Genomic DNA, 21,407 nt, shown 5'->3' on the forward strand with positions numbered 1-21,407 from the left:
TATATATATATATATATATATATATATATATATATATATATATATATATATATATATATATATATATATATATATATATATATAGTAAAAAACTCAAACTCAATAGGTAAGGTTAGTTTTAGTTAGGTAATTTGCTTTTATAATTTTTTTAAAAGTACTTTTTTCATGACTATAAAAATACATTAAGATATTAATTCTAATTTTTTTATTAAATAAATTTTCATGATCCAAATGGGTAATTATAGCAAATTTTTCTTTCAAACAGCATGCATTTTATTTGAAAGACTATTATATTTTGAGAGGGAGTGGGGATGTTAGTCTTTTAATTTCAAAAAAAAATTTTCTGTTCAAATGTTTTTGTTATATGGTCAATGTTTTTAAAAAAACTTTAACTTTTTCTGATTTTTTTAAGTTGCAGTCTGCTGTTCAAATTTACATGTAAATGTTAATTAGTTTTTAAAATAACATTACATAATAAAAAGTTCCTCGAATTGTAATTTACATTTTCATATAAAAATAACAAATTTATAAAAAACTATATTACCGTAATTGTAAGAAAAAACTTGCATATGAAAATGAATTACATATAAGTACAAAATGTAATTTTGTCTGCATTTTTTATTTTAAAAGTAATAAAAAATTTATAAGTTGCAATTTTTATTTGTTATTATTTAACTGTTATCATGATAAAGACCTAAACAAATAATTTGAATTATTTTAGCTAAAAAATTTAAAATATGCAAACCTAAAAATTTACAAATTTCTGCTCGGTTGTGCCTGCCTATTGTTAAATCAAAGCCTTCATGGCTATTTTACTTTCTTCCTTGTCTTATTAAAATAGAGTAAGTTTTTTTCTACAATATTTAATAATACAATGTAATTTATAATATGTAGTTTTTAATTGGATTTTTCCAAATGATATATATCTAAAAAATCTGCTAACATACTCTAGCTTATCTTTTGAGTGAGTACCATACTGAGGAATTTTGTTCCCAAAACTTTATTTAAGATTTTCATAAACCAAAATCTTGATGATTTTGGAGAAAAATGCCCATTTGGATCAAGAATATTGATTAAATCAGAATTAATCCTAAATGTAGAAGTACCTTTAAAAAATGTTTTATAAATAAAAACAGACAGCAATAACATCAAATTTTTTTAGGATGATTGTTATACATTATATTATGGCATAATTAAAATATTGAATAATTTTTATTTAATACCACATTTAAAATTAATTATAATGCTAATAATTAACTTAAAATGAAATACACCTGCAGGAGGAACAGCTACATCTCTACAGTCATTGTCTGAAATCATAACAAAATGAAAATCACCTTCTGAAGGTCTATAAAAAAAAAAAAACAATTTTAGTCTTTTTCTCCTTCTACTGATTAACACCATGGTATTGATTAGTGTTTCTTAACCGAGTATTACCTTATCCATTACTCTTGTAATTTCAAGTTTTTATTCCCCCTTTACCCGGGTAATTTTGAAAAACAACCAGGATAACTTCCGGTAATTTTAAATTTTGTGATTTTTAAAAAAATTATTTTTGTAAATGAAATTTTTTGCTGTGATCAACATTAATTAGTGAACTGTTGTGAATAGCATGAAAAAAGTTTTATAATATAAATCCACCTTTATGACAATGATATATAACGGGTGGTTACTAAAAATCCGGACTATCTTTAACTGAATTTTAAATGCCACAAACTAAATTATTTTTTTTCATGCTTATATCCATTTTAAAGCTTACTTAATTCTCTATAAGTTAATTTACTTGTTTTTAAATAATTAATAATAGTTAAGAAAATAATGATGGCCAAGCAAGAAGAGGTAAGAAAACGGATTTACGAGTTCTATTTGAAAAATAAATTGCAAGGTAAAAAGTTCACAGTAGCTCACTTCAATGCTGAAAAAATTCCAAGAAGCACTATCTATGATATAATCAAACGCGTTGAGAATGATTCTGGGTACAAAAGAGTGCAAGGAAGTGGTCGTGTGGCCAAAATTATGACCCCAAAGAGTATCAAGCGCCTGAAAACCATATTTGATCACAGTGACCGAGTTTCGATGAGGCAAGCTGGTCGAAAATATGGATGCAGTCATTCACATATCATTAAAACTCTTGCCAAGTACACTGACATCAAAAGTTATAAAAAACAGGGTATACCTCATCGACTAGAGAACCAGAATGAGCGAATCAAAACCGGCATTGATCGTGTTTATCGTGATTTTAAAGGAAAATCGGTCATCCTTGACGACGAGTCTTACTTTACTTTGTCACACTCAACAATTAATGGAAACAGCACCTACTACTCTAGCAACAGAGAAAAGACTCCACCAAGTGTTAAATATCGCAAAAAGTGCAAGTTCGAGCCCAATGTGCTTGTCTGGCTGGCCGCTTCTGACAAAGGTAATTCAAAGCCATTTTTTATCCCCAGCGGCCTTGCAGTCAATAAAGCTATCTATGAAATTAATTGTATAAAGAGAAGATTAGTGCCGTTCATCAACGCTCATCATGCCGATGGTAATTATATATTTTGGCCGGACCTGGTGTCATCGCATTATGCCAAAACCGTGACCAACTGCTATGAGACTCATAACATCAATTTTATCAAAAAAGTTGACAATCCGCCAGCCGTACCGGAGTGTCGTCCAATAGAAGACTTTTCGGCTATTTTGAAAGGCAAAGTGTATGAGAGTAACTGGCAAGCAAAAGACGTGAAGCAACTACAAACCAGAATAAAGCTTTGCCTGAAAAAAATTGACCTTAACCTTGTATTTTCACTTTTTGGGTCAACTCGTGTTAGAGTTGGCCGAATCCGAAGAAACAGACTGGTTGAAGACAAACTTAATTAAAATTAATAAATAACTAAAAACTCTTTTTAATGATATTTTTATTTAATCTCTACCATAAAAACTATGGGAGTAATTGCCCATGAAAGTTAGTATGTATGTATATACACACACACTAGATGTCTAACTTGCTTTTAGATGTTAACCTGAACGCTTTTTTTGTTTACAAATTCAATCCGCCTTTTGTAATAAGAGCAAAAGCTATTATTGATGTACAAAATGAAGTTAAAAATGCATTTGAGAGCCTCTAAAGTTCCCAATAAATTGAAGAATGAAAACTCATTTTAATAATTACTAATAAAAGTTTTATTCATGAGCCTAGGTTTGTTAAAAAATTCATAGAAACGCTCCAAAAGTGTCTGTCATTTCACTTGGAACGTTTTTATTCGAAACTTTAATCCCTATCTAATCAAAAAAAATGTTAATCAATTAAATTTAAACATTTTAAATAAATTAAATTTAATTATTCGATTTTCTTTTGCATTTTTAAATAAATAGAATTCGCATTCACAACACTTACATTCACAATATTTACTTTATTTCTAAGAAAAGAAAAAATATACAACATAAATCCGTATATAAGTAGCCTTTTGTAAAACAAGCCCAAAATTTATAAAAAAAAGCCTAGATAAAACTTTAACCAAAAATAAAGTGTTCAGGGTGTTAGCCAGCCCAATGGCACAGCATATTACGCAAAATTCCTAATGGGTTTTGAATTTCCAAAAATCAATGACCTTTTTTTTCTCTCGAAGTAATAGGATAATATCAATAAAAATTCCCAATATTTTGTAGAACAATAGCAATAAATATTCCCAATATAGCAAAAACGCAGTAAAAAATATATTCCTGACTAACACCCTTGTGTTGTTAGAATTTCTAGAAACTTGTTAAAAAGTAAAATAAAGTTAAAAACATCTAAAGCAAAACATAAAAAAGAGTTTGTTGTAATAAACGCTGTCATTTACAAAAATCTTACAAAAGTATTTTGATAAAATAAAAAGAAAGATTCTCATGTTTTTGTAAAATTTAAGAAACATTTTTACAAACTTTAAATAAAATTCAGTTCTACAAAAAAAAAAGGAAGTAAAGTTTGAAGATAAAAGTTATAAAACTGCTGGTAGCTAGGATACAACTTATTTTTTTTTGCTGGTAGCTAGGATACAATTTATTTTTGGTTTCTTCATGAAATTTTACCTCACTAAACATTTTTTGATGTAGATAAAATAAAAAGAAACATAAATATAATAAAATAATTTTGATAAAACTTTTCTTTTAATTTATAGTAATAATATATAATAATTTATAGAGGTATGAAATTTTAGTATTGTAAAAAATTACATAGTGAAAATACAAATAATTTAGGATAACCTTGAAAAGTATTTAGAACCCATGAATCTCAATCACAGTGAAACAGTGTTCAAATGATTTATATGTAAAAAGATTTATTAAAATCATTGAAACTAGACAATAATGAACATATCAGTTATTAGTTAACTTTTTTAAATGATTAAATCTGTTAATAAAGGTTGTTGCATGTTTAGTTTGTTATCTGAAATAGTCATCAGATAACGAATACAAAGAAACTTCAAACATGCTTTAAAAGCATCTTTTAAAACACATGCTCTTGTTAAGTGAGTTTTTTAATGTCAAATTCCTATTAAAATAAAGATTTGCATTTTCCATCTGAACAGGTCTCTGAATCTACCAATTATGACTTAATAACAGTTACTGACGAGTGAATATAAAGAAAGAATAAATTTCTGGAAAAACTTTTTCATTAAACACTTTTTCTACCTGAGATGATTGTGGAAGAAATAATTGAATTCTACTTTAATTTTAATACTCAATATATTTAAAAAAATGTAAAAAAGTATTAAAATTAAAGTGAGTTGTGTTACTACTTATAAAGCTTAAATAAATTATGTTACTATTTATAAAGCTTAACTAAACTGTGTTTCTAATTATAAGATTAACTATTGTTCAAAATATTTACTACTTATAAAGCTAACTAATGTTCAAAATATTTACATAAATAAGTATTGAAAATTTACCAATAAAGGCTGTTCTCCACTAGGCAGAAGGTGTCATGGCGGGTGATATTTTTTGCTGCTCCACATGCGCAGATGAATCAATAATAAATTGTTAACAAAAAATTAATAAACTTTCACTTATTAGCACAGATACAAAAAAAATTTACTGCACAATTAGGTGAATGGTAATTAAATTATTACTCCTTAACTATTTATCGTTTCAAAATAACCTAAAATCACATTACTTTTAAATAAAAAAACAACAAAAAAATAAAGATCAATACTTCTGATAAAAAAATTGATAAAAGACAATGAAAATGAACTAAATGAAGATCAAATTGTATATATACATTTGTATATATACTTCTGTTTTATATATATATATATATATATATATATATATATATATATATATATATATATATATATATATATATATATATATATATATATATATATATATATATATGCATATATATATATATATATATATATATATATATATATATATATATATATATATATATATATATATATATATATGTATATGTATATGTATATGCATATGTATATATATATATATATATAAATATATATATATATATATATATTTATATATATATACATATGCATATACATATACATATATATATATATATATATATATATATATATATATATATATATATATATATATATATATATATATATATATATATATATATATATATATATATAACAGAGTAATCATGATAGCCATATAATTTGTGTTATATGGCTATCATGATTACCATGTAAATATAGAGATTTGCATTATCAAAAGCAACCACTAAAATAAAAATAGAAAGTAAATGGTAAACATTTACTTTCTATTCTTAGTATTAATATACTTTTTGTATTTAGTTCTACAAAAAATATTGAAGAATTTGAAAGATAATCTAAAAAAAGGTTTAGATCAAAGACAAGCTCTTACAAGATCTGGAGCTGGAGCTCAATCAAATGGTTTTCTTTCATAAAAAAAGCTTTAACAAACCAACTAAAAGTAATATAAGATTGACCACTGAATTAACAAATTTAAAAAAATCAACTGAGAGTAATATTAGTTTGACCACAGAATTGATAACCTCTCCTATAATTTCTCATTCTTCCATCTCTGCTGATGATTCATGCAAGAAATGCAAAGATGTGCATGTTAATAAGAAGCAAAAATCAGTGGTAGAAAAATCTGATAACCTTTTTTTATAACAAATGAAAGAACTTGACAATGAATTGCATTGTTGATTCTTTGGATGAAAAAAACAAAACAGCCTGTGAAATATCTTCTTTTTGTAACAACTTTGTTCCTGTGTGGTAAGGATTATCAATAAAAAAGACCATATTAGCCAAGTTAAAAATAAATCAACTTTTATTTGAAATAGAAATTGGAGTAGAATACGAAGACATTTAGAATTTTAAAAGTTTTACTTTATTGGTTGCATTTTTCTCTTAAAGACAAAAAAATAAAAAAGTAATTATCATTATATTTACTCAAAATACACTTTTATGTTTGATTAAATTTTATTTGGTTTACAATATCTAACTGCCAATCTACTGCACTTTCTTAATTAAAGAATTCTTTGAAAGAGTCCCTTACATTTTTTCCAGTGTCAGAGTATTTATTTGATGTACTATTTATAACAGTTAAACCATTAACACTTGACCTCTCTTTTCTTCACCAAGTTGTATATCCAGTTGTATTCAGCCAACATAGTTTGAAAGACAACTATTAATAGTCCATCCTGATCAACATAGTTTGAAAGACAACTATTAATAGTCCATCCTGATCAACATAGTTTGAAAGACAACTATTAATAGTCCATCCTGATCAACATAGTTTGAAAAACAATAACTATTATTGTTATTTACATTTTCAGTCATAAGAAAATTGTGTAAAGCAACTACAGTCTTTGTGATTGCAACAACATTTAACTATAATTAATCAACATTAACTATAATTGGTTTGTGAAAATTACAAAATCTACTTGAAGCAATACCAAATGCATTTTCAACAACTCTTTGCGTTTTTACATATTCTAGTAACAAGTTGTTTCAAATAGAATTACAAGTTTCATAAACTATTCTACCAACAGTGGTTGGTGACATTTGGTAGCTTAGAACTTGCGATACCTTACTGTTATCGCAAGTTCTTTCTTGGGCACAAATTGATTAATGCATTTTCATATTAGTTTTTGTTATACATAAGCCACAAATCGTAAAGGTTTTTCAAAAGTTGAAAGAAACATTTGAAAATATTCGAAAAAAATATCATGATCATAAAGTGTCAAATCATTAAAAAGAATTTGATATTCCCGCTCTGGTTGTAATCTTTCTTATTTAAAAACATTTCTTTTTTATCTTTATTTCTTTTTTCTTTTTTTTAGCTTTATTTCTTTTTTCTTTTTACTCTTTGTCATATATAAATATTCACGTATAACTTTCTGACAAGAAGTAAAAATCTGAACTTTTCCGCAATCATTTTTTATTTCAAAATCTATGAATACTACTAATATAAAATACTACTTTTGATAAAGCAAAAAACACTTGTTTTTAAGTGAAGATTGACACATTTTTGCGGCAAACATATTTGATTCATCTGCGCATGTGGAGCAGCAAAAAATTGCCCGCCATGACATTTTTCACTTAGTGGAGATATAGGAAATATAGTTTAACAAGAAAAACGATGACCTATAACAAAACCTACTGTACTTTCGATTGACTGAACTTTTGATTGACTAAATTTTCAATCTTCTAAATTTTTAATCTACTGTATTTTTAATCAAATGATTTTTATACTGACTTAGTAATTACTTTGGTATGAATTTTTTTATATTTTTTGGTTATATAAATTTTAAAATATTAAAGAAGTTTTCTTTTAATTAAAAGAGTGCTTGCCCAAGCCAAAAATGCTCAGTTGAGGTATGTACACTCCACTACACTTATAGCTATATAAGTCAATATAAGTATACTCTGCTGTGACTATAGAGCAAATATTTGAGCCACAATTCATCAAAGTTTTTCAAATGTTGAAAAAAACATTTAAAAATATTTGAAAAAAATCTCATGATCATAAAGTGCTAAATCATTAAAAAGAAATTTTATGTTCCCCTTTTAACTTTCTTTTGTTATAAATCTTCCTTATCCAAAAACGTTTTTTTTTTAATTTTTATTTTTTTTCTCTTTGCCATAAATAAATATACATGTGTAACTTTAAAAATATTAACTTTCCCACCAACTTTTAATCGCAAAATAGTACTACTTTTGATGAAGCAAAAATCGCTTTTGTTTTTATGTGGAAATTGACTAATACTTGCGGCACACAAATTTGATTTATCTGAGCATATGGAGCAGCAAAAAAAAATTGCCAGCGCTAATATTTTTTCACCAACCTCAACTAATCCATTTTTTATACACATTTTTAACACATTTTTTTAAAAGTATTTTAATAATATTAATTTTCTTATCAATAACATTACAAAGTTATTAATGCAATGTTGAATTAAACACAATAATATTCCACTGTTGCATTCCGATGTTGAACACAGTAAACTTGATTACTGTAATAAAATTGTGTTATTTCTAAACAGTTGATGTAATAAAATTTTGACTAAACTACATAAAAAGTTAAAATGTATAAACATATAAATGTTATAAAACATATAAATATAGAAAAACATAAACATAGAAAAATGATAACCTGGACAAATCTAGTTTGAATAAAGCACCAGAAGCTTCTAGCTCAAACAATTTAACTTTAATTAAGAAACCAAGTCCAAAGTCATCTGAATGAAACAAAAAAAATCAATAAACAATATACAGGAAACGTAATTAAAAAAAAAACTAAAGTACATTTACCATCAACTGTCACCAAAGCCTTAGATTTAATCAAGGTTTTTTCATTATTTTCAGAAATATACCAGTATCTCAATCTAAAATGTATTTAATTAGAATTACTATAAAAGAAGAAAAGCCAAAAAACTTCTAACACAGCAGTGTATCACATCAAAGTATTTGTGCAAAAATTTAAAGATTACACATTTATTTGTACAATAAGTATTCTGTAATAAACAAATGCTATATAACAAAAATTATAATTAAATATAATTAAAAAAAACGAAAAAAACAAAAAAAAAAACAATACTTTTCAATTGATACACAAGCATCCTTTTCAGTACAAGCAGCTTCAATACAGACTTCCTCTTCTATATTTATAACTTCATTTAAAAGAGGTGAACAGTGTTTTGAATAGTTATTTTTATTTGAAATAAACAATTTTGTTGTGGAAAGAGATGCCCCAATACCTTCACTGAGTTGTAGACAACTTTCCTTTAAAAATTGATCTTTACAAGCCACTTTTGATGACTGTGAGGCAAGTGTTCCATAAGAATTTTTATTACTAAAATCATTTGATTGAACAGAAGACAGGACATTATTGAGTCTCAGAAGGAGTTGACTTAACTCACATCCAGATGAAGTAATATGATACCTTAAAAAAACAAATAATTTTTTCTGTAATTGTAATGAGCTTGTATTACAAGCATCAAGGTAAGAATTTTATACAACAGTAATAAATGACAAACTCACAATCAGAATGCAAGCAAATCTTTGCAGGGCAATTCGGCATGAATAAAAAAAGATGGACAAATCAGCTAATAAGTATTTGAATAAGAACAACATTTCCTCTTTATTTTTAATGTGCCAAATTATTGCTTACTGAACCAATGAATGTTTATATAAACACTTACTTTAATGTCACTTAGTATAAGTATTTAAGTAACTGTTTATGTTTACTGATGTGTTATTCAATGTATGCATAAATAAATATGTCCATGTCTGTTAATGCATGTTATATATATATATATATATATATATATATATATATATATATATATATATATATATATATATATATATATATATATATATATATATATACCTATACATATATATACACACATGTGCTATATACATATACGTGCGTATATACATGTATATACATATATACACACCAACGCTTGTGATGGGTTTTCCTAATATTTTTTATTATTAAAAATTATTATTTTTGATACTTGCGTGCCCCAGTAACTTTTTTATTTATAATTTTTTTTAAAAGTTAATATTTTTTATTTTTAGTTTTTATTTTTTACACTTTTTAACTTACACTTTTTATTTAATGAGTACAAAGTATTCAGTACAACATTTTATTTTTATAGAATACTTATTTGATTAATTAATAAGATTCATTTACTTAATAATTAGAACAAGCAACTTTATATGATAACTAGATTGCAAATCAAAATTCTTATCTAAACTCACAAGACACAATCAAAAGCAAGTTTAGAAAATATACCCTTAAAAAGCAATTTTAGATATCAAAATAAAAAAAATAAAAAAATAGCTTTAAAATAAATTTTCATACAATTTACTTTTAAAAATATATAAATAGAAATAATGATTAATTATATTTTAAAAATTTACTTTGCTGGGCTGCCAACTTTAGTTATATACCCCTTTTCAATCAACTTTCTCATGGATGACCAGGCTGTATAACGTGATCCACTATCTGGCTAAAAATATTTCATGATATTGCATAAAAGAAAAAGTTTTTATACATAAATTTCAGTCACCTTACTCAATTAAGCAAAACATTAACTCATTTTACATAACATAAAATAAATAAAAATCATGAAAATATAAACACATGTAAAAAAATATATTTTGCTAAAATTAATTTCAATTATTACAAAATAATAAATTATACAACTAACCATTTATAACAAATTTTATCTAAACATTTTGATACAATATTACCATTAAAAAAAAATTATCTTTAACTTTACATAAAATTTTACACATTTTTAAGTTAATGACTCAATGTATTATTTAGAATTGCAACTTAAAAAAAACTAATGCATTTTTTTTTAACGCAAAAAAAACAATAAAAAAAAAACAAAGCACTCCTAAAAACATGCTTTTTATGGTTGTTTTTTTGTTGTTTTTTTAGTTTTTTATAATTTTAGATATCAATGAACCTTGAATTAGTTACAGCTCTATTGAACCTTCAAATATACATTTTTTTATTAACATAATGTATATTAACATATAAATTAGCTACAACTATTAAGACATCAATGGTAAAGAAAATTCTGCAAAATATAAGCAAAATTGTGCTTTAATACTGTCAAATATTGTTACTAAAATTTTATTGCTTCCACCAACAAGTATGGCAGTTAAGATATCATTAGACATAATAGACAATTTTTAATATACAATCAAAAGCAAAATAGATTTTGCTTTTGATTACAGGCCCAGATTTAGACATGAGCAGGGTGCGCCATGGCGCAGAGGTCCCTACAAAATTAGAGGCCCCCACAAACCAAAGATAAAAAAATTGATTTGTTTTTTATATTGATGACTTGATTATTGTAGACACTAGATTGAAATAATTTTTTTTTTTTTTGAAAGATGAACTTTGTTAGGTTATTTCAGAAAAAAACAAGTTTTTTATAAATAAATTTATAATTATTCAGAAAGAAAATTCAATTACCACTTTGAATGAGAAAAAAAAACTTTTTTTTCTATAAACTATTTTTTCTTCACAAAAATGGTTCTAAAACTCCCATACAACAATTTTGATTTCCTGGTAGAAAGGGCTTCCACATTAGCATGGCACAGGAGCCCCACCAGGGCATATATGATCCTGGATTAACAAATAACAGTATCAAAATTAAAATTTATTTCCCACAATTTAGAAATCGCAAATTTAAAATTTGATGAAGGATAATCAACGATTTGTGATCGTTAATTATCCTGCATCAAATGTTTAATTCGAAGCCAAGATTTTAATCTGGGCAAATGTCAATGTACAGAGTTACTGAACAAACTTTACTAAACATACTGAACCTAAAATCTAACAGAATTAACTTTACTAAACACACAGAACCTGAAATCTAAAAAGTTATTATTTAGACATTTGAAAAAAAAAAAAAAAACATTAAAAAACGTTGCTTTTTTTGCAACTCTAGTTTTACCCCATGGAAAAAAATTCTATGATGCATTAATAAAGTGTTTAGAAACAGAAAACTAAAAATTCATTTTATTGAAGCCTGGACACCAAGAACCAACCACAAACACAGAAAAAATTAAAATAAAAAGTTGTAGATTAACAATTCATTTAAATTTCTCTTACGAAAATACATTAAAGTATTGGGTCAAACCATTATATTTCAACCAATGGCCTGTGGGTCACCATCTCTGATTTTCCTGCATATAGGCACTTTGTTGCAGTTTAGAACTCAAATATATCTAAAAGCAAAATGTCCACTCACCTAAAAAGTTAAATTTTCAGCCATTTTGAGATGCTTGTAAATTTTTCTAATACTTTGTTTTGATCTGAGATTAACAGCGTATAAGACCATTAGACCCAACTATCTGAAAATGAAAACATTATAAACTTGTCAAATCCACACCAAAAATGCCAGCATTTTTAAATAACCCTATTTTTCAATTATCAACGGTTGAATGTGTTACTAGAAACCAGTGCCCCTCTAATCTGCCCACTGGCCTATGTGAAGGGTGTAACTAATTGTAAGTCACTTCTTAATAAAAAGAAAGATATGGTTAATGGTCCTTTCCTTGATCTGGTCTTTATACAGCTCTAAAGTAGTCTGTTTTGACCATTTGTAAATCGAGGGGGGCCACTGTGTCATGTTTCTAAGGCTATAATTTCTGAACCGTTGTACTTGGAAGTCTGAAATTTCAAATTTAACCTATCTACATGATGCACATAACAATATGTAAAAATCAGGAAAATCAGAGATGGTGACCCACAGGCCATTGGTTGAAAAATAATGATTTGACCCTATTATCAACTTGCATAAGCATATATTAAAAGAAAACTGACCAAAGTAAATGACTTATCACAAAGATGTTGTGCTTTCTTCTGAAGCTCTTGTTTTAACAAATATCCAACATAGGAAGACTTCTAAAAATTTTAATTTACTATAAATTGTTTAATATACACAACAAACATGACAAAAATCAAATATTTAGAGTAACCTGAGATTCTTCATAAATCGTAACGAGAAGAGCATATGCACCTGATCGAAATTTAGGAATATATTGCTTTGTTTTTCCATCAGCAGCTGAGCCTATAAAATATTACACAACAGTCAGGAATAAACTCAAACAAACAATAACATTAAACTGTTATTTCACCATTTGATATTTTTTTAAAATAAGGTACTCATAATAAGCATGATAAAATAAAATACCAGATTTAAAAAAATAACTATTATAAAACCTACACTGAGGACCGTCAAATGGCTTAGCCAGGGACAAACCACTAGATGCATTAACAAGTATATTTTTCTTTATTTTTTTTGGTGGGGAGCAAGGGGATTGAAGACTTGTATTCATTTGATGTAAACTTTTATAATCTATTACAAATAATGTTTACATATCTACTATATCTATAAAGAAAAAATAAAACTTAAAATAACATTAAAAATTCTTTTTTAACATAGATGCAAACTGTTGCTTAGTAATGTCCATACCTCCTCCACTATCCAAATACTCTGCAAGCCTTTGATCCAGCTTCTTAGCTATACCATCACCTAAAAATTTGACAATATTATAATATAATAATAATGCAGTAGTAGACTAGTGGTAGAACTTTTGACAAACAATTAAGAGGTTCAAATACACCCTGCACCTCTCTGGAAGTATCCAACTCAACCTGTTTCTTTGTGCAGTAGCCTTGTTTTATAAGTTTGGTGTTATAAGTTCAGAGAGTTAAGAGAGTTTCAAATAAAATCTAAAAAAGAAAGTAGCCTCCTCCGCTTTAGTAGTCCCATCTGGAACCTTTGAAAGGTGAACTTAATATATATATATATATTATAAGTCAGGTACCTGACTTGGTCCCAGTTTTCCAGTTGTTTTTCTAAATTTAATTTTTCTTTAAAAATTGCTGGAAAACCGAAACCAAACCAAGTACCCACCACATCTCTAATAGAAGAAAGATTGGATCGGAACCATTAGAACATACTCTTTATTTGAGTATGTTCTAATGGTGCAACAGTGATGTTTACCATTGTATTATTCATTGAGAAGTGTAAGTAGCTAAAAAAAATATCACTAGATCTTGATGTGGTGTTAAATAATGCTATACTTATAAATTTTATAAAATCCCATCAACTTAATAGTTATTTGTTTGCAAACTTATGTAAAGATATGGGAGCTGATTATGAACAGCAATTACTACAACCAGAAGAGATAGTCAAAGTGGTAGTCAAAGGGACAAGTCTTAAAACAACTAATAGGGTTGAAAGATGAAATAATGATATTTTTATCAGAAATAAAGTCGATTGTGGTATTTGTTAGACATATTCGAGAAAAGAAATAAACCAAATATGTCCCTACAAGGGAGAACACAATACATTAAGTTTGTATGATAAAATTCATGGTTTTTAAAAAATAATAATAATAATTAAGGAAACCAAATGTGGAAAACGGCACGTTCGTAATGTTTTTAAATAAATATGAATTTATCACAGAAAATTATTTGGATAATATTTTAGTTAAGAAAATCATAATCATTTGTCAAAAAATTGTCTTTTTTTTTTCTTTAGCATCTTCACTTTCAACAATGCTGCAAGCAATAACTATTAGAGTTGGAATTTACTGGAAGAGTAAAGATGAAGTTTATAAAGCAAGATAACGATTAACAGACGACTTAAAAGATTGCAAGTTATATGAATTAGGAAAGCAAGCTAAAGGGAGCAAATTCTAAAGAATTGATGTTCAATGAAAAAGACTAGACAAATAAGAATTTTTGGAGCACTAAGGAATAGTCGCAGTAAAAAAATGAGACTTAATTTAATGACAAGTAACACGATAATGAATTAAAGTAGATGATGCAAGAGACATTAGCTCTTTAGAGCAGCGCCTATTATAGTATTTATAGAAAAGAGTATGAAAACAATGTGAAGATTGGCTGCAAGTGCAGGTCCATTTATGTTTACAATGAGTTTCTGCACCTTTTCTAAAAGAGAAATGGCATCATTCGAAGATTCATTTCAGATATGACAGATTTATAGAGATAAAAAATAGAATCCGGAGTAATAAAGTAGCAAGCAGGATAAAGAGATGCAACCTTAGCAGATGCTAATTTTGCAATGGATTTGATATATTGTTTTGAAAAAAAATTTGAAGTAACTCATCAAGTACATTCTTTCCATCTACCGAAGAACAATTTATAAAATATTTTTTATCTGATTTAAATACTGGGTATTATCTGGCTACAACAACCATTTCTTAACAAAATGGATCAAGTAAAACATCTCTCATAAAGTACCCAATAAGAATTTTCCAAATTTATTTGTGATGCAAAACTTAAAAACCAGTTTAGTAAGCAAACATTAAATTATTTTTGGTTTAGTCTGAAAATAGAGAATCCAATAATTGCTCAATTAGCAATGAAATTCTCTTATCATTTACAACTACTTTTTTGTTCCAAATGAAATCTTCAGTAATGACCATTATTAAAACAAAGTCTTAGCATCACAGAAAATACTATGAGACCTGCACTGACCAATATTCAACCCATGGTTTAATATATTGTGCCAAAATAAACATGTTCACTCAATGCATGAAATCTATTTTAAAACATGTTTGATAAACTCAATTAGTTAAATTAATGTCGGATCATATGTATACATAGAATATTTTATTCAAAGATGTAGTAAAGATAAGTTATTAACATCAAGAGAATTCTTCACGCATTGAAGAAAGTTATTAAGGTTACTGAGTTAAGAAACAAGTTAAGTGGGGTCCTACCCCACTAAACTTGTTTAGTTTTTTTCATTATTTCTATTAAAAAACAAAAAACAGATAAAAAAGTAGAAAATTGATTAGAAAAATTGATAGAAAATTGATAGAAACACAATTGAAAATACACACAAACATACAAACTATTTCTAAAATCTAACACTTTTATACCTATATTTTCAAGGATCTTTGCCTCTTTGCCTGATCTCAAAGGCAGCGGATACTTTTTAATAGAGGATATAGCCTAGATAAAAATGACATCTTATGTCTAAGAAACGACTTAATAAAAATTATGATAAATAGTTTAAACAACAACAAAAAAATCACAATATATGTAAATCTTGATATTTTGTAGTGACATACTATATTTTCAAAAGACTTCAAAGATGCATTCAAAAGATTTAAAAATACATATTTAAGTCTTTAAAAAACGTAGTATGTAACTAGAAAATCTGTCAAAAATTGTATATTTAAAAAAAAATATTTTCACACTTATTACTAATAAATAAATAAATACATAGGTTTACCCACAGCTACTGTGTTTTTGCTCTTGCTAACTTGTGCAACAAATTATTATATTATTAAAATTTTTAATATTAATATTCAAGAGTTTTTAATTTAACAGTCAAGAGTTTTCTGGTGGAATAGTTCACCATTCATCATTAAATAAGATTTTAGTTTTTTCTTATAAGTAGTTGTGTTATTATGTCACGGAGGATATTCAGAAGTATATTCCAAAGTTTAGGACCATAGTGGGATAATGCTTAATTACCAAAACGATTACTACATTTTGTTTCCTTTAATTTTAGTGTTATTTCTGACACTGGGTAGTGAATTAAATTGCATAATGACATTGATGCTTCCAGAATAATAGATTTGTGCATTATTAATGATTACATTATTACTATAATATATATTTAATATGCATTATTACTAATGAAAAGTTCCAGAAATTGTTTTTAATATTGTTAATAACTAAAAATTAAAGTTGACATCTAGTTTATGATGGTATGTATGCATAAGATAAGTCAACTAAAAATATATTTAGCAATTGAGTTTATTGTTAATTTCATTTTAAAAAAAAAATTGAATGAGTTTGCAAGAGCTGATAGAAATGTACAAAAGACAATTGTATTGGTCTGTTACCGTTGCCAACCAAATTATAAACACAAATTTATAGTCTGCAAGAACCCTTTTGTTTTTGATTATGTCTTTAAAGTCTGTCAGCACCTGTTTATCTTAATTTCTATACATATTTGTATTTTTTCTATACCTGTCCATCATTTTTCCTTTCCTTTTTCTTACCTTTTTTTTTTTACATCTGCAGACAAAATTTTATATAGTTTATATAAAATTTTATATGGTTTATATAAAATTTTATATGTTTTATATAAAATTTTATACGGTTTATATAAAATTTCATATGGTTTATATAAAATTTTATATGGCTTATATAAAATTTTATATCATTTATTAAAATTTTTATGTCGTTTATATAAAATTTTATACCATTTATATAAAATTTTATATTGTTATCAATATTTGCTTGGGTTTGTTATATTTTTAAGAGCATTCTTGCCATAAAATATATGATTTTTTAATTGAAAACAAAATAACTAATCAAAAGACAAGTTGTATTTATATTAAAAAGAAAAATTTGAATAAAATGTTTAATTTATCTCAACATGCTTCAAATAATTTAGACATTTACAAAAAAAAAAAAATAATAATAATAATACTATAAACACTTTTTTTTCTTTATTCTGCAAAGTATTTTTAGACTAATTTTTAAATGAATAAATTAAATTAAAACTTAGGTGGATTTACAAAAAAATCATGAAAAGTAAAAGTCAATTATAAAACACAAAAAACTTATCTGTGTTTAATATATGAATTGATTTTTTGAAAAAATAAAATTACTTTTGGGAATTTAAAACCTCGTAAAATTTATAAAAGTGAGGGAGAAACTCAGCAATAAGTATGTGGTATAACTTTCTGTAAAAAAAAATAATATTCCTAATTATTTAAAAAATAATACACTTTGAATAGTTTTTTAAAATTATAAAACAACAGAAATGTTATAAAATAATTGTATTAATGAAATGAATGACAATTATTATTATTTATTTTTACATGAATAACAATTTTTATATATAATTTATATTTATGATTTAAAAAAAAAATTGGTATTTATTTATAAAAATGATATACTAATTAAAATATGAATTACATTTTTCGTATAATAGTAGTAATAATAATAACAGTAATAATAAAATTAATAACAATCTATTTTTAAGTTTTAAATAGTTAATTCTAAATGTTTTTCATAAGATAAATTGTTGGTATTAATTTTATAGCTTGTCTTTGTATGTTTTCCAGTATATTTATATCTTTTTTCATTACATTTCTTTGTGTATATCTTTTTACCATATTATTTTTATATATTACTTATTTTTTATTATTAAATGAATAACAATAGCATTTAAAAAAGAACAAGCATCAATTATGGCTTTAGAAAGTCAAATGTAGTTTAGAACACTACAGAAGGCTTTAAAAATAAACAAGTGTTTTAGAATTTGAATAGCAGACATGTTGAACTGCGTTTTATTTTCACAACTTATCTCCAGGTATGACTCCTTTTAAATTAGGAAAAAGTTTTAGAAAAGTAAAAAAGATAACTATTCTATCAACTTTTTTTGTCTTCTGATTTCAAGTAGAAAGGTTAGACTTAAATAAATAGAAAAACTAGACTTAAATAAATCAAAAATTTAATAATAAAAATAAAAAAGTTAACAATTTGTTATCAAGGCTTGTTTGGTTTGACATCAAGAATTTGGCTCACTTGAGTCATTTTTGTGTGCTAGTTGGAAAATAGAAGTGAAAAACATTATCCCCTCCATAAGCAAAACATTCTCTTCATAGGAATAAATAAGCAACAATGCTTAGATTAGCTTGTTTAAAAAAACGTTTACATTAAGAGCTCTTGCATTATTTAAATCTGAAACTGACTCTTGATGAAATTCTATTTTACACTAGTAAAGCTTACAATAACTTATAAAGTAATTAACATAACACTGTTTGATATAATTTATTTTTTCTTTCTTGCAAATATAATTCAGGGATCAAGGTTTGGTTTTAATAGCCCCCGACACCCAGTTACTAAGAATTTTTGAAATCATTAAAATGAGCTATACATTACAAATTACTTATTAATTAAATTTCAACGGGTATTATTTTATACTATTTTTAAACACTTGTAAACAACTGTTTACAAGATCTATAATAATGAACTTATAAAGTTTTTCAAAAAAAAAAATTTAATTATGATTGGATTTATAACAAAGATATCCCAGGTAAAATAATAGAAAATTTCTGTAAAATAAATGCAGTAGAAACAATTTATTCCTAATAACTGTCAATTAGATCTGATAACACAACTTTTGAGCCTGATCTAGAAATGATTAGTGGTTGTTTGTAGATGGCAATATCTGTTATCAAAGCAGTTCTTAATAACATTGTCTTAAATTAGATTTGTAAAGCAATAAAACTTACATACTTACTCCTCCTTGGAACGGTGTGACCAATCAGGACTGAGAATATCCCTGGTAGATACAGTTTGCAAAAAAAAATCTTACACTGACTCACTCAAAAAACTTTACAATTGCAAGAATCAACCCCTTTTATCAGGAGATTATGAAACAGAAGTTATATAAATATACAAAATACATCAAGTGTATTTCTAAGCAGGAATTATCGATCTATTAGCAGCAGAAAAGAAAAAAAAATTTTCCTTCATAAAACTTTTCCTAGAAAGGAATCTCTTACTCAGAAAAATATTCATGACTAAGAGTAAGGTGTGACCAGTGTACTGTTTGACTGACGAGATTAACCAATAACCTTAGAGATTATCTTCTTGAAGATCTGAGAAGTCTAACTCATGCATTAGTAAGATTCTCAGCATGGATTCTGAACAAGCAATAGATATTTTTGTCATTTTTTCATGCTGCCTTATATATCAAAACAATTACCAAGTACCAAGTTGTATATACTTTGCCATTTAGATAAGTAAAAGAGTAATTTTCTAATAATCTTTATTGTGTTTTTTGTATTAAGAACAAAATATGGCATTATATATGACAAATATGGTAAAATATGACAAATATGGTATTTTTCATATTTTGTAATCAATACAAAATATATAACAAAAATCATTAGAAAGTTACAAGATTCAGTATGTATCATAGAGTCACAGCAATTGTTTAAATGCAGATCATAAAAACAGGAAGAAAAAAATTTGCTAACAGAAACTCCCCTACTTTATACAGCTATTTTTAATAAAAGATATCATTAATACTTATACTTAACACATTTATTAGAATATTGCTGTCAACAAATATTTCTAGTTGAAGTCTAGAGTTAAAAAAATTGTATAACTAACAAAACAATGGTACATTGACACAAAAAAATATAAAATAAAAATAGATATATTAAAATTTGTTAAAAACTTTTTTGTTATAATTATTATTTAAATAATCATTATAGTCTATCACTTTAATCAATTTATGAAATCGAGTAATTAACAAGTTTCAGTTAATTTTTCGGCTAAGCATATTCTCTACCATATATAATCACCTTAGAGTATGTCCATTTAGAATTTAAACCTTTTTCCTCTGCATCTTTTTGCCACTCTTCAAGCCACAAAAGAAACATTGGATTTGCACAACTCTTTCTGCTTTTCCGAGACATGACATTTTACTTTAAATACACATGTTTGTTAATAAATTGTTAAATTAAATTAATTAAATTAACTCACAAAAACCTTTATGCAAACTGTCTAATAATTCTTATCTTATTTAACACACTTTTTTAAACACTTTTAAATAAAACTTTTGTTTTTATTTTTAAAGTTCTTGAATGAGTTTGTTCATTTAGAAAAAAAGGGTCAAAGCCCTAACTAACATTATCAATTGGAAATATATAAAATTGTTTATTGGAATGATAAACTTATTATTAAAACTAATAATATTGTGACAGTTATAATACAATTAATTGTTACTTATTTGTAATTGTAAAGGAAAGTCTTTCTTGAGCATCAGCAAATTATAATGAATAATTTGCTGATACTAAACTATTTGGATACTCAACAAAATCTCTCTATATAAGATTCTTTAACAAAGAATTCATAACTAAGGTGCTACTAAAGTTTCTCTCCCTCCCTTTTTTTAATAATTGATTGTGATGGAGAATTTTATGCTGATTAAAAATGGCATAAAAATATTAGTCTGAAAATCAACAGAAAGTGCTCTTAATGGATGCTGAAATTTAATAAATTAGACTAGAAAACGCTAATATTTGCCATCTTTTCTATACTAGGTAATGATTAGTCTTTCTTTTTAAAATCAGCCTGATTTTTATTGACACTAAAAAGCCTATTGTCAGTCAATGTATATGCATTTAAATGCACCATTCCTTATTTCTCAGTAGACATTTTTTAAAAAAAATATATACTCATAAAAACATTCAACTTAAACAAAATTTTGACAACATAAAAACTGGGTCATGTAAATAAAAAAAGATTTTCTAAAGGATCGATTTCTAAATAAAAACAGTGGTAAGGAAAATGCTTTTAAAAGATGGAGAATATTAGCGTTA

General features: G+C 25.6%; 1 protein-coding gene across 1 annotated transcript in view; it reads right to left on the reverse strand.

Annotated features, from left to right (window-relative positions):
- The window catches only part of LOC100201232 (crossover junction endonuclease MUS81), a 33,534-nt gene extending 13,015 nt beyond the window's left edge, over nucleotides 1-20,519 (reverse strand). Inside the window, exons 1-11 of the mRNA XM_065805820.1 lie at nucleotides 20,388-20,519; nucleotides 15,927-15,999; nucleotides 13,484-13,543; nucleotides 13,235-13,366; nucleotides 12,987-13,078; nucleotides 12,832-12,912; nucleotides 10,407-10,495; nucleotides 9,070-9,414; nucleotides 8,784-8,857; nucleotides 8,626-8,710; nucleotides 1,275-1,348 (exon numbers count right to left, since the gene is read on the reverse strand). Of these exons, the coding sequence (XP_065661892.1) occupies nucleotides 1,275-1,348; nucleotides 8,626-8,710; nucleotides 8,784-8,857; nucleotides 9,070-9,414; nucleotides 10,407-10,495; nucleotides 12,832-12,912; nucleotides 12,987-13,078; nucleotides 13,235-13,366; nucleotides 13,484-13,543; nucleotides 15,927-15,999; nucleotides 20,388-20,501 (1,219 nt within the window). The 5' untranslated portion in view covers nucleotides 20,502-20,519. The remainder of the gene's footprint in view (nucleotides 1-1,274; nucleotides 1,349-8,625; nucleotides 8,711-8,783; nucleotides 8,858-9,069; nucleotides 9,415-10,406; nucleotides 10,496-12,831; nucleotides 12,913-12,986; nucleotides 13,079-13,234; nucleotides 13,367-13,483; nucleotides 13,544-15,926; nucleotides 16,000-20,387) is intronic.
- Nucleotides 20,520-21,407: the final 888 nt, after the last annotated feature.

The sequence above is a fragment of the Hydra vulgaris genome, chromosome 09 (genome assembly GCF_038396675.1).
Source record: "Hydra vulgaris chromosome 09, alternate assembly HydraT2T_AEP".
Lineage (NCBI taxonomy): Eukaryota > Metazoa > Cnidaria > Hydrozoa > Anthoathecata > Hydridae > Hydra > Hydra vulgaris.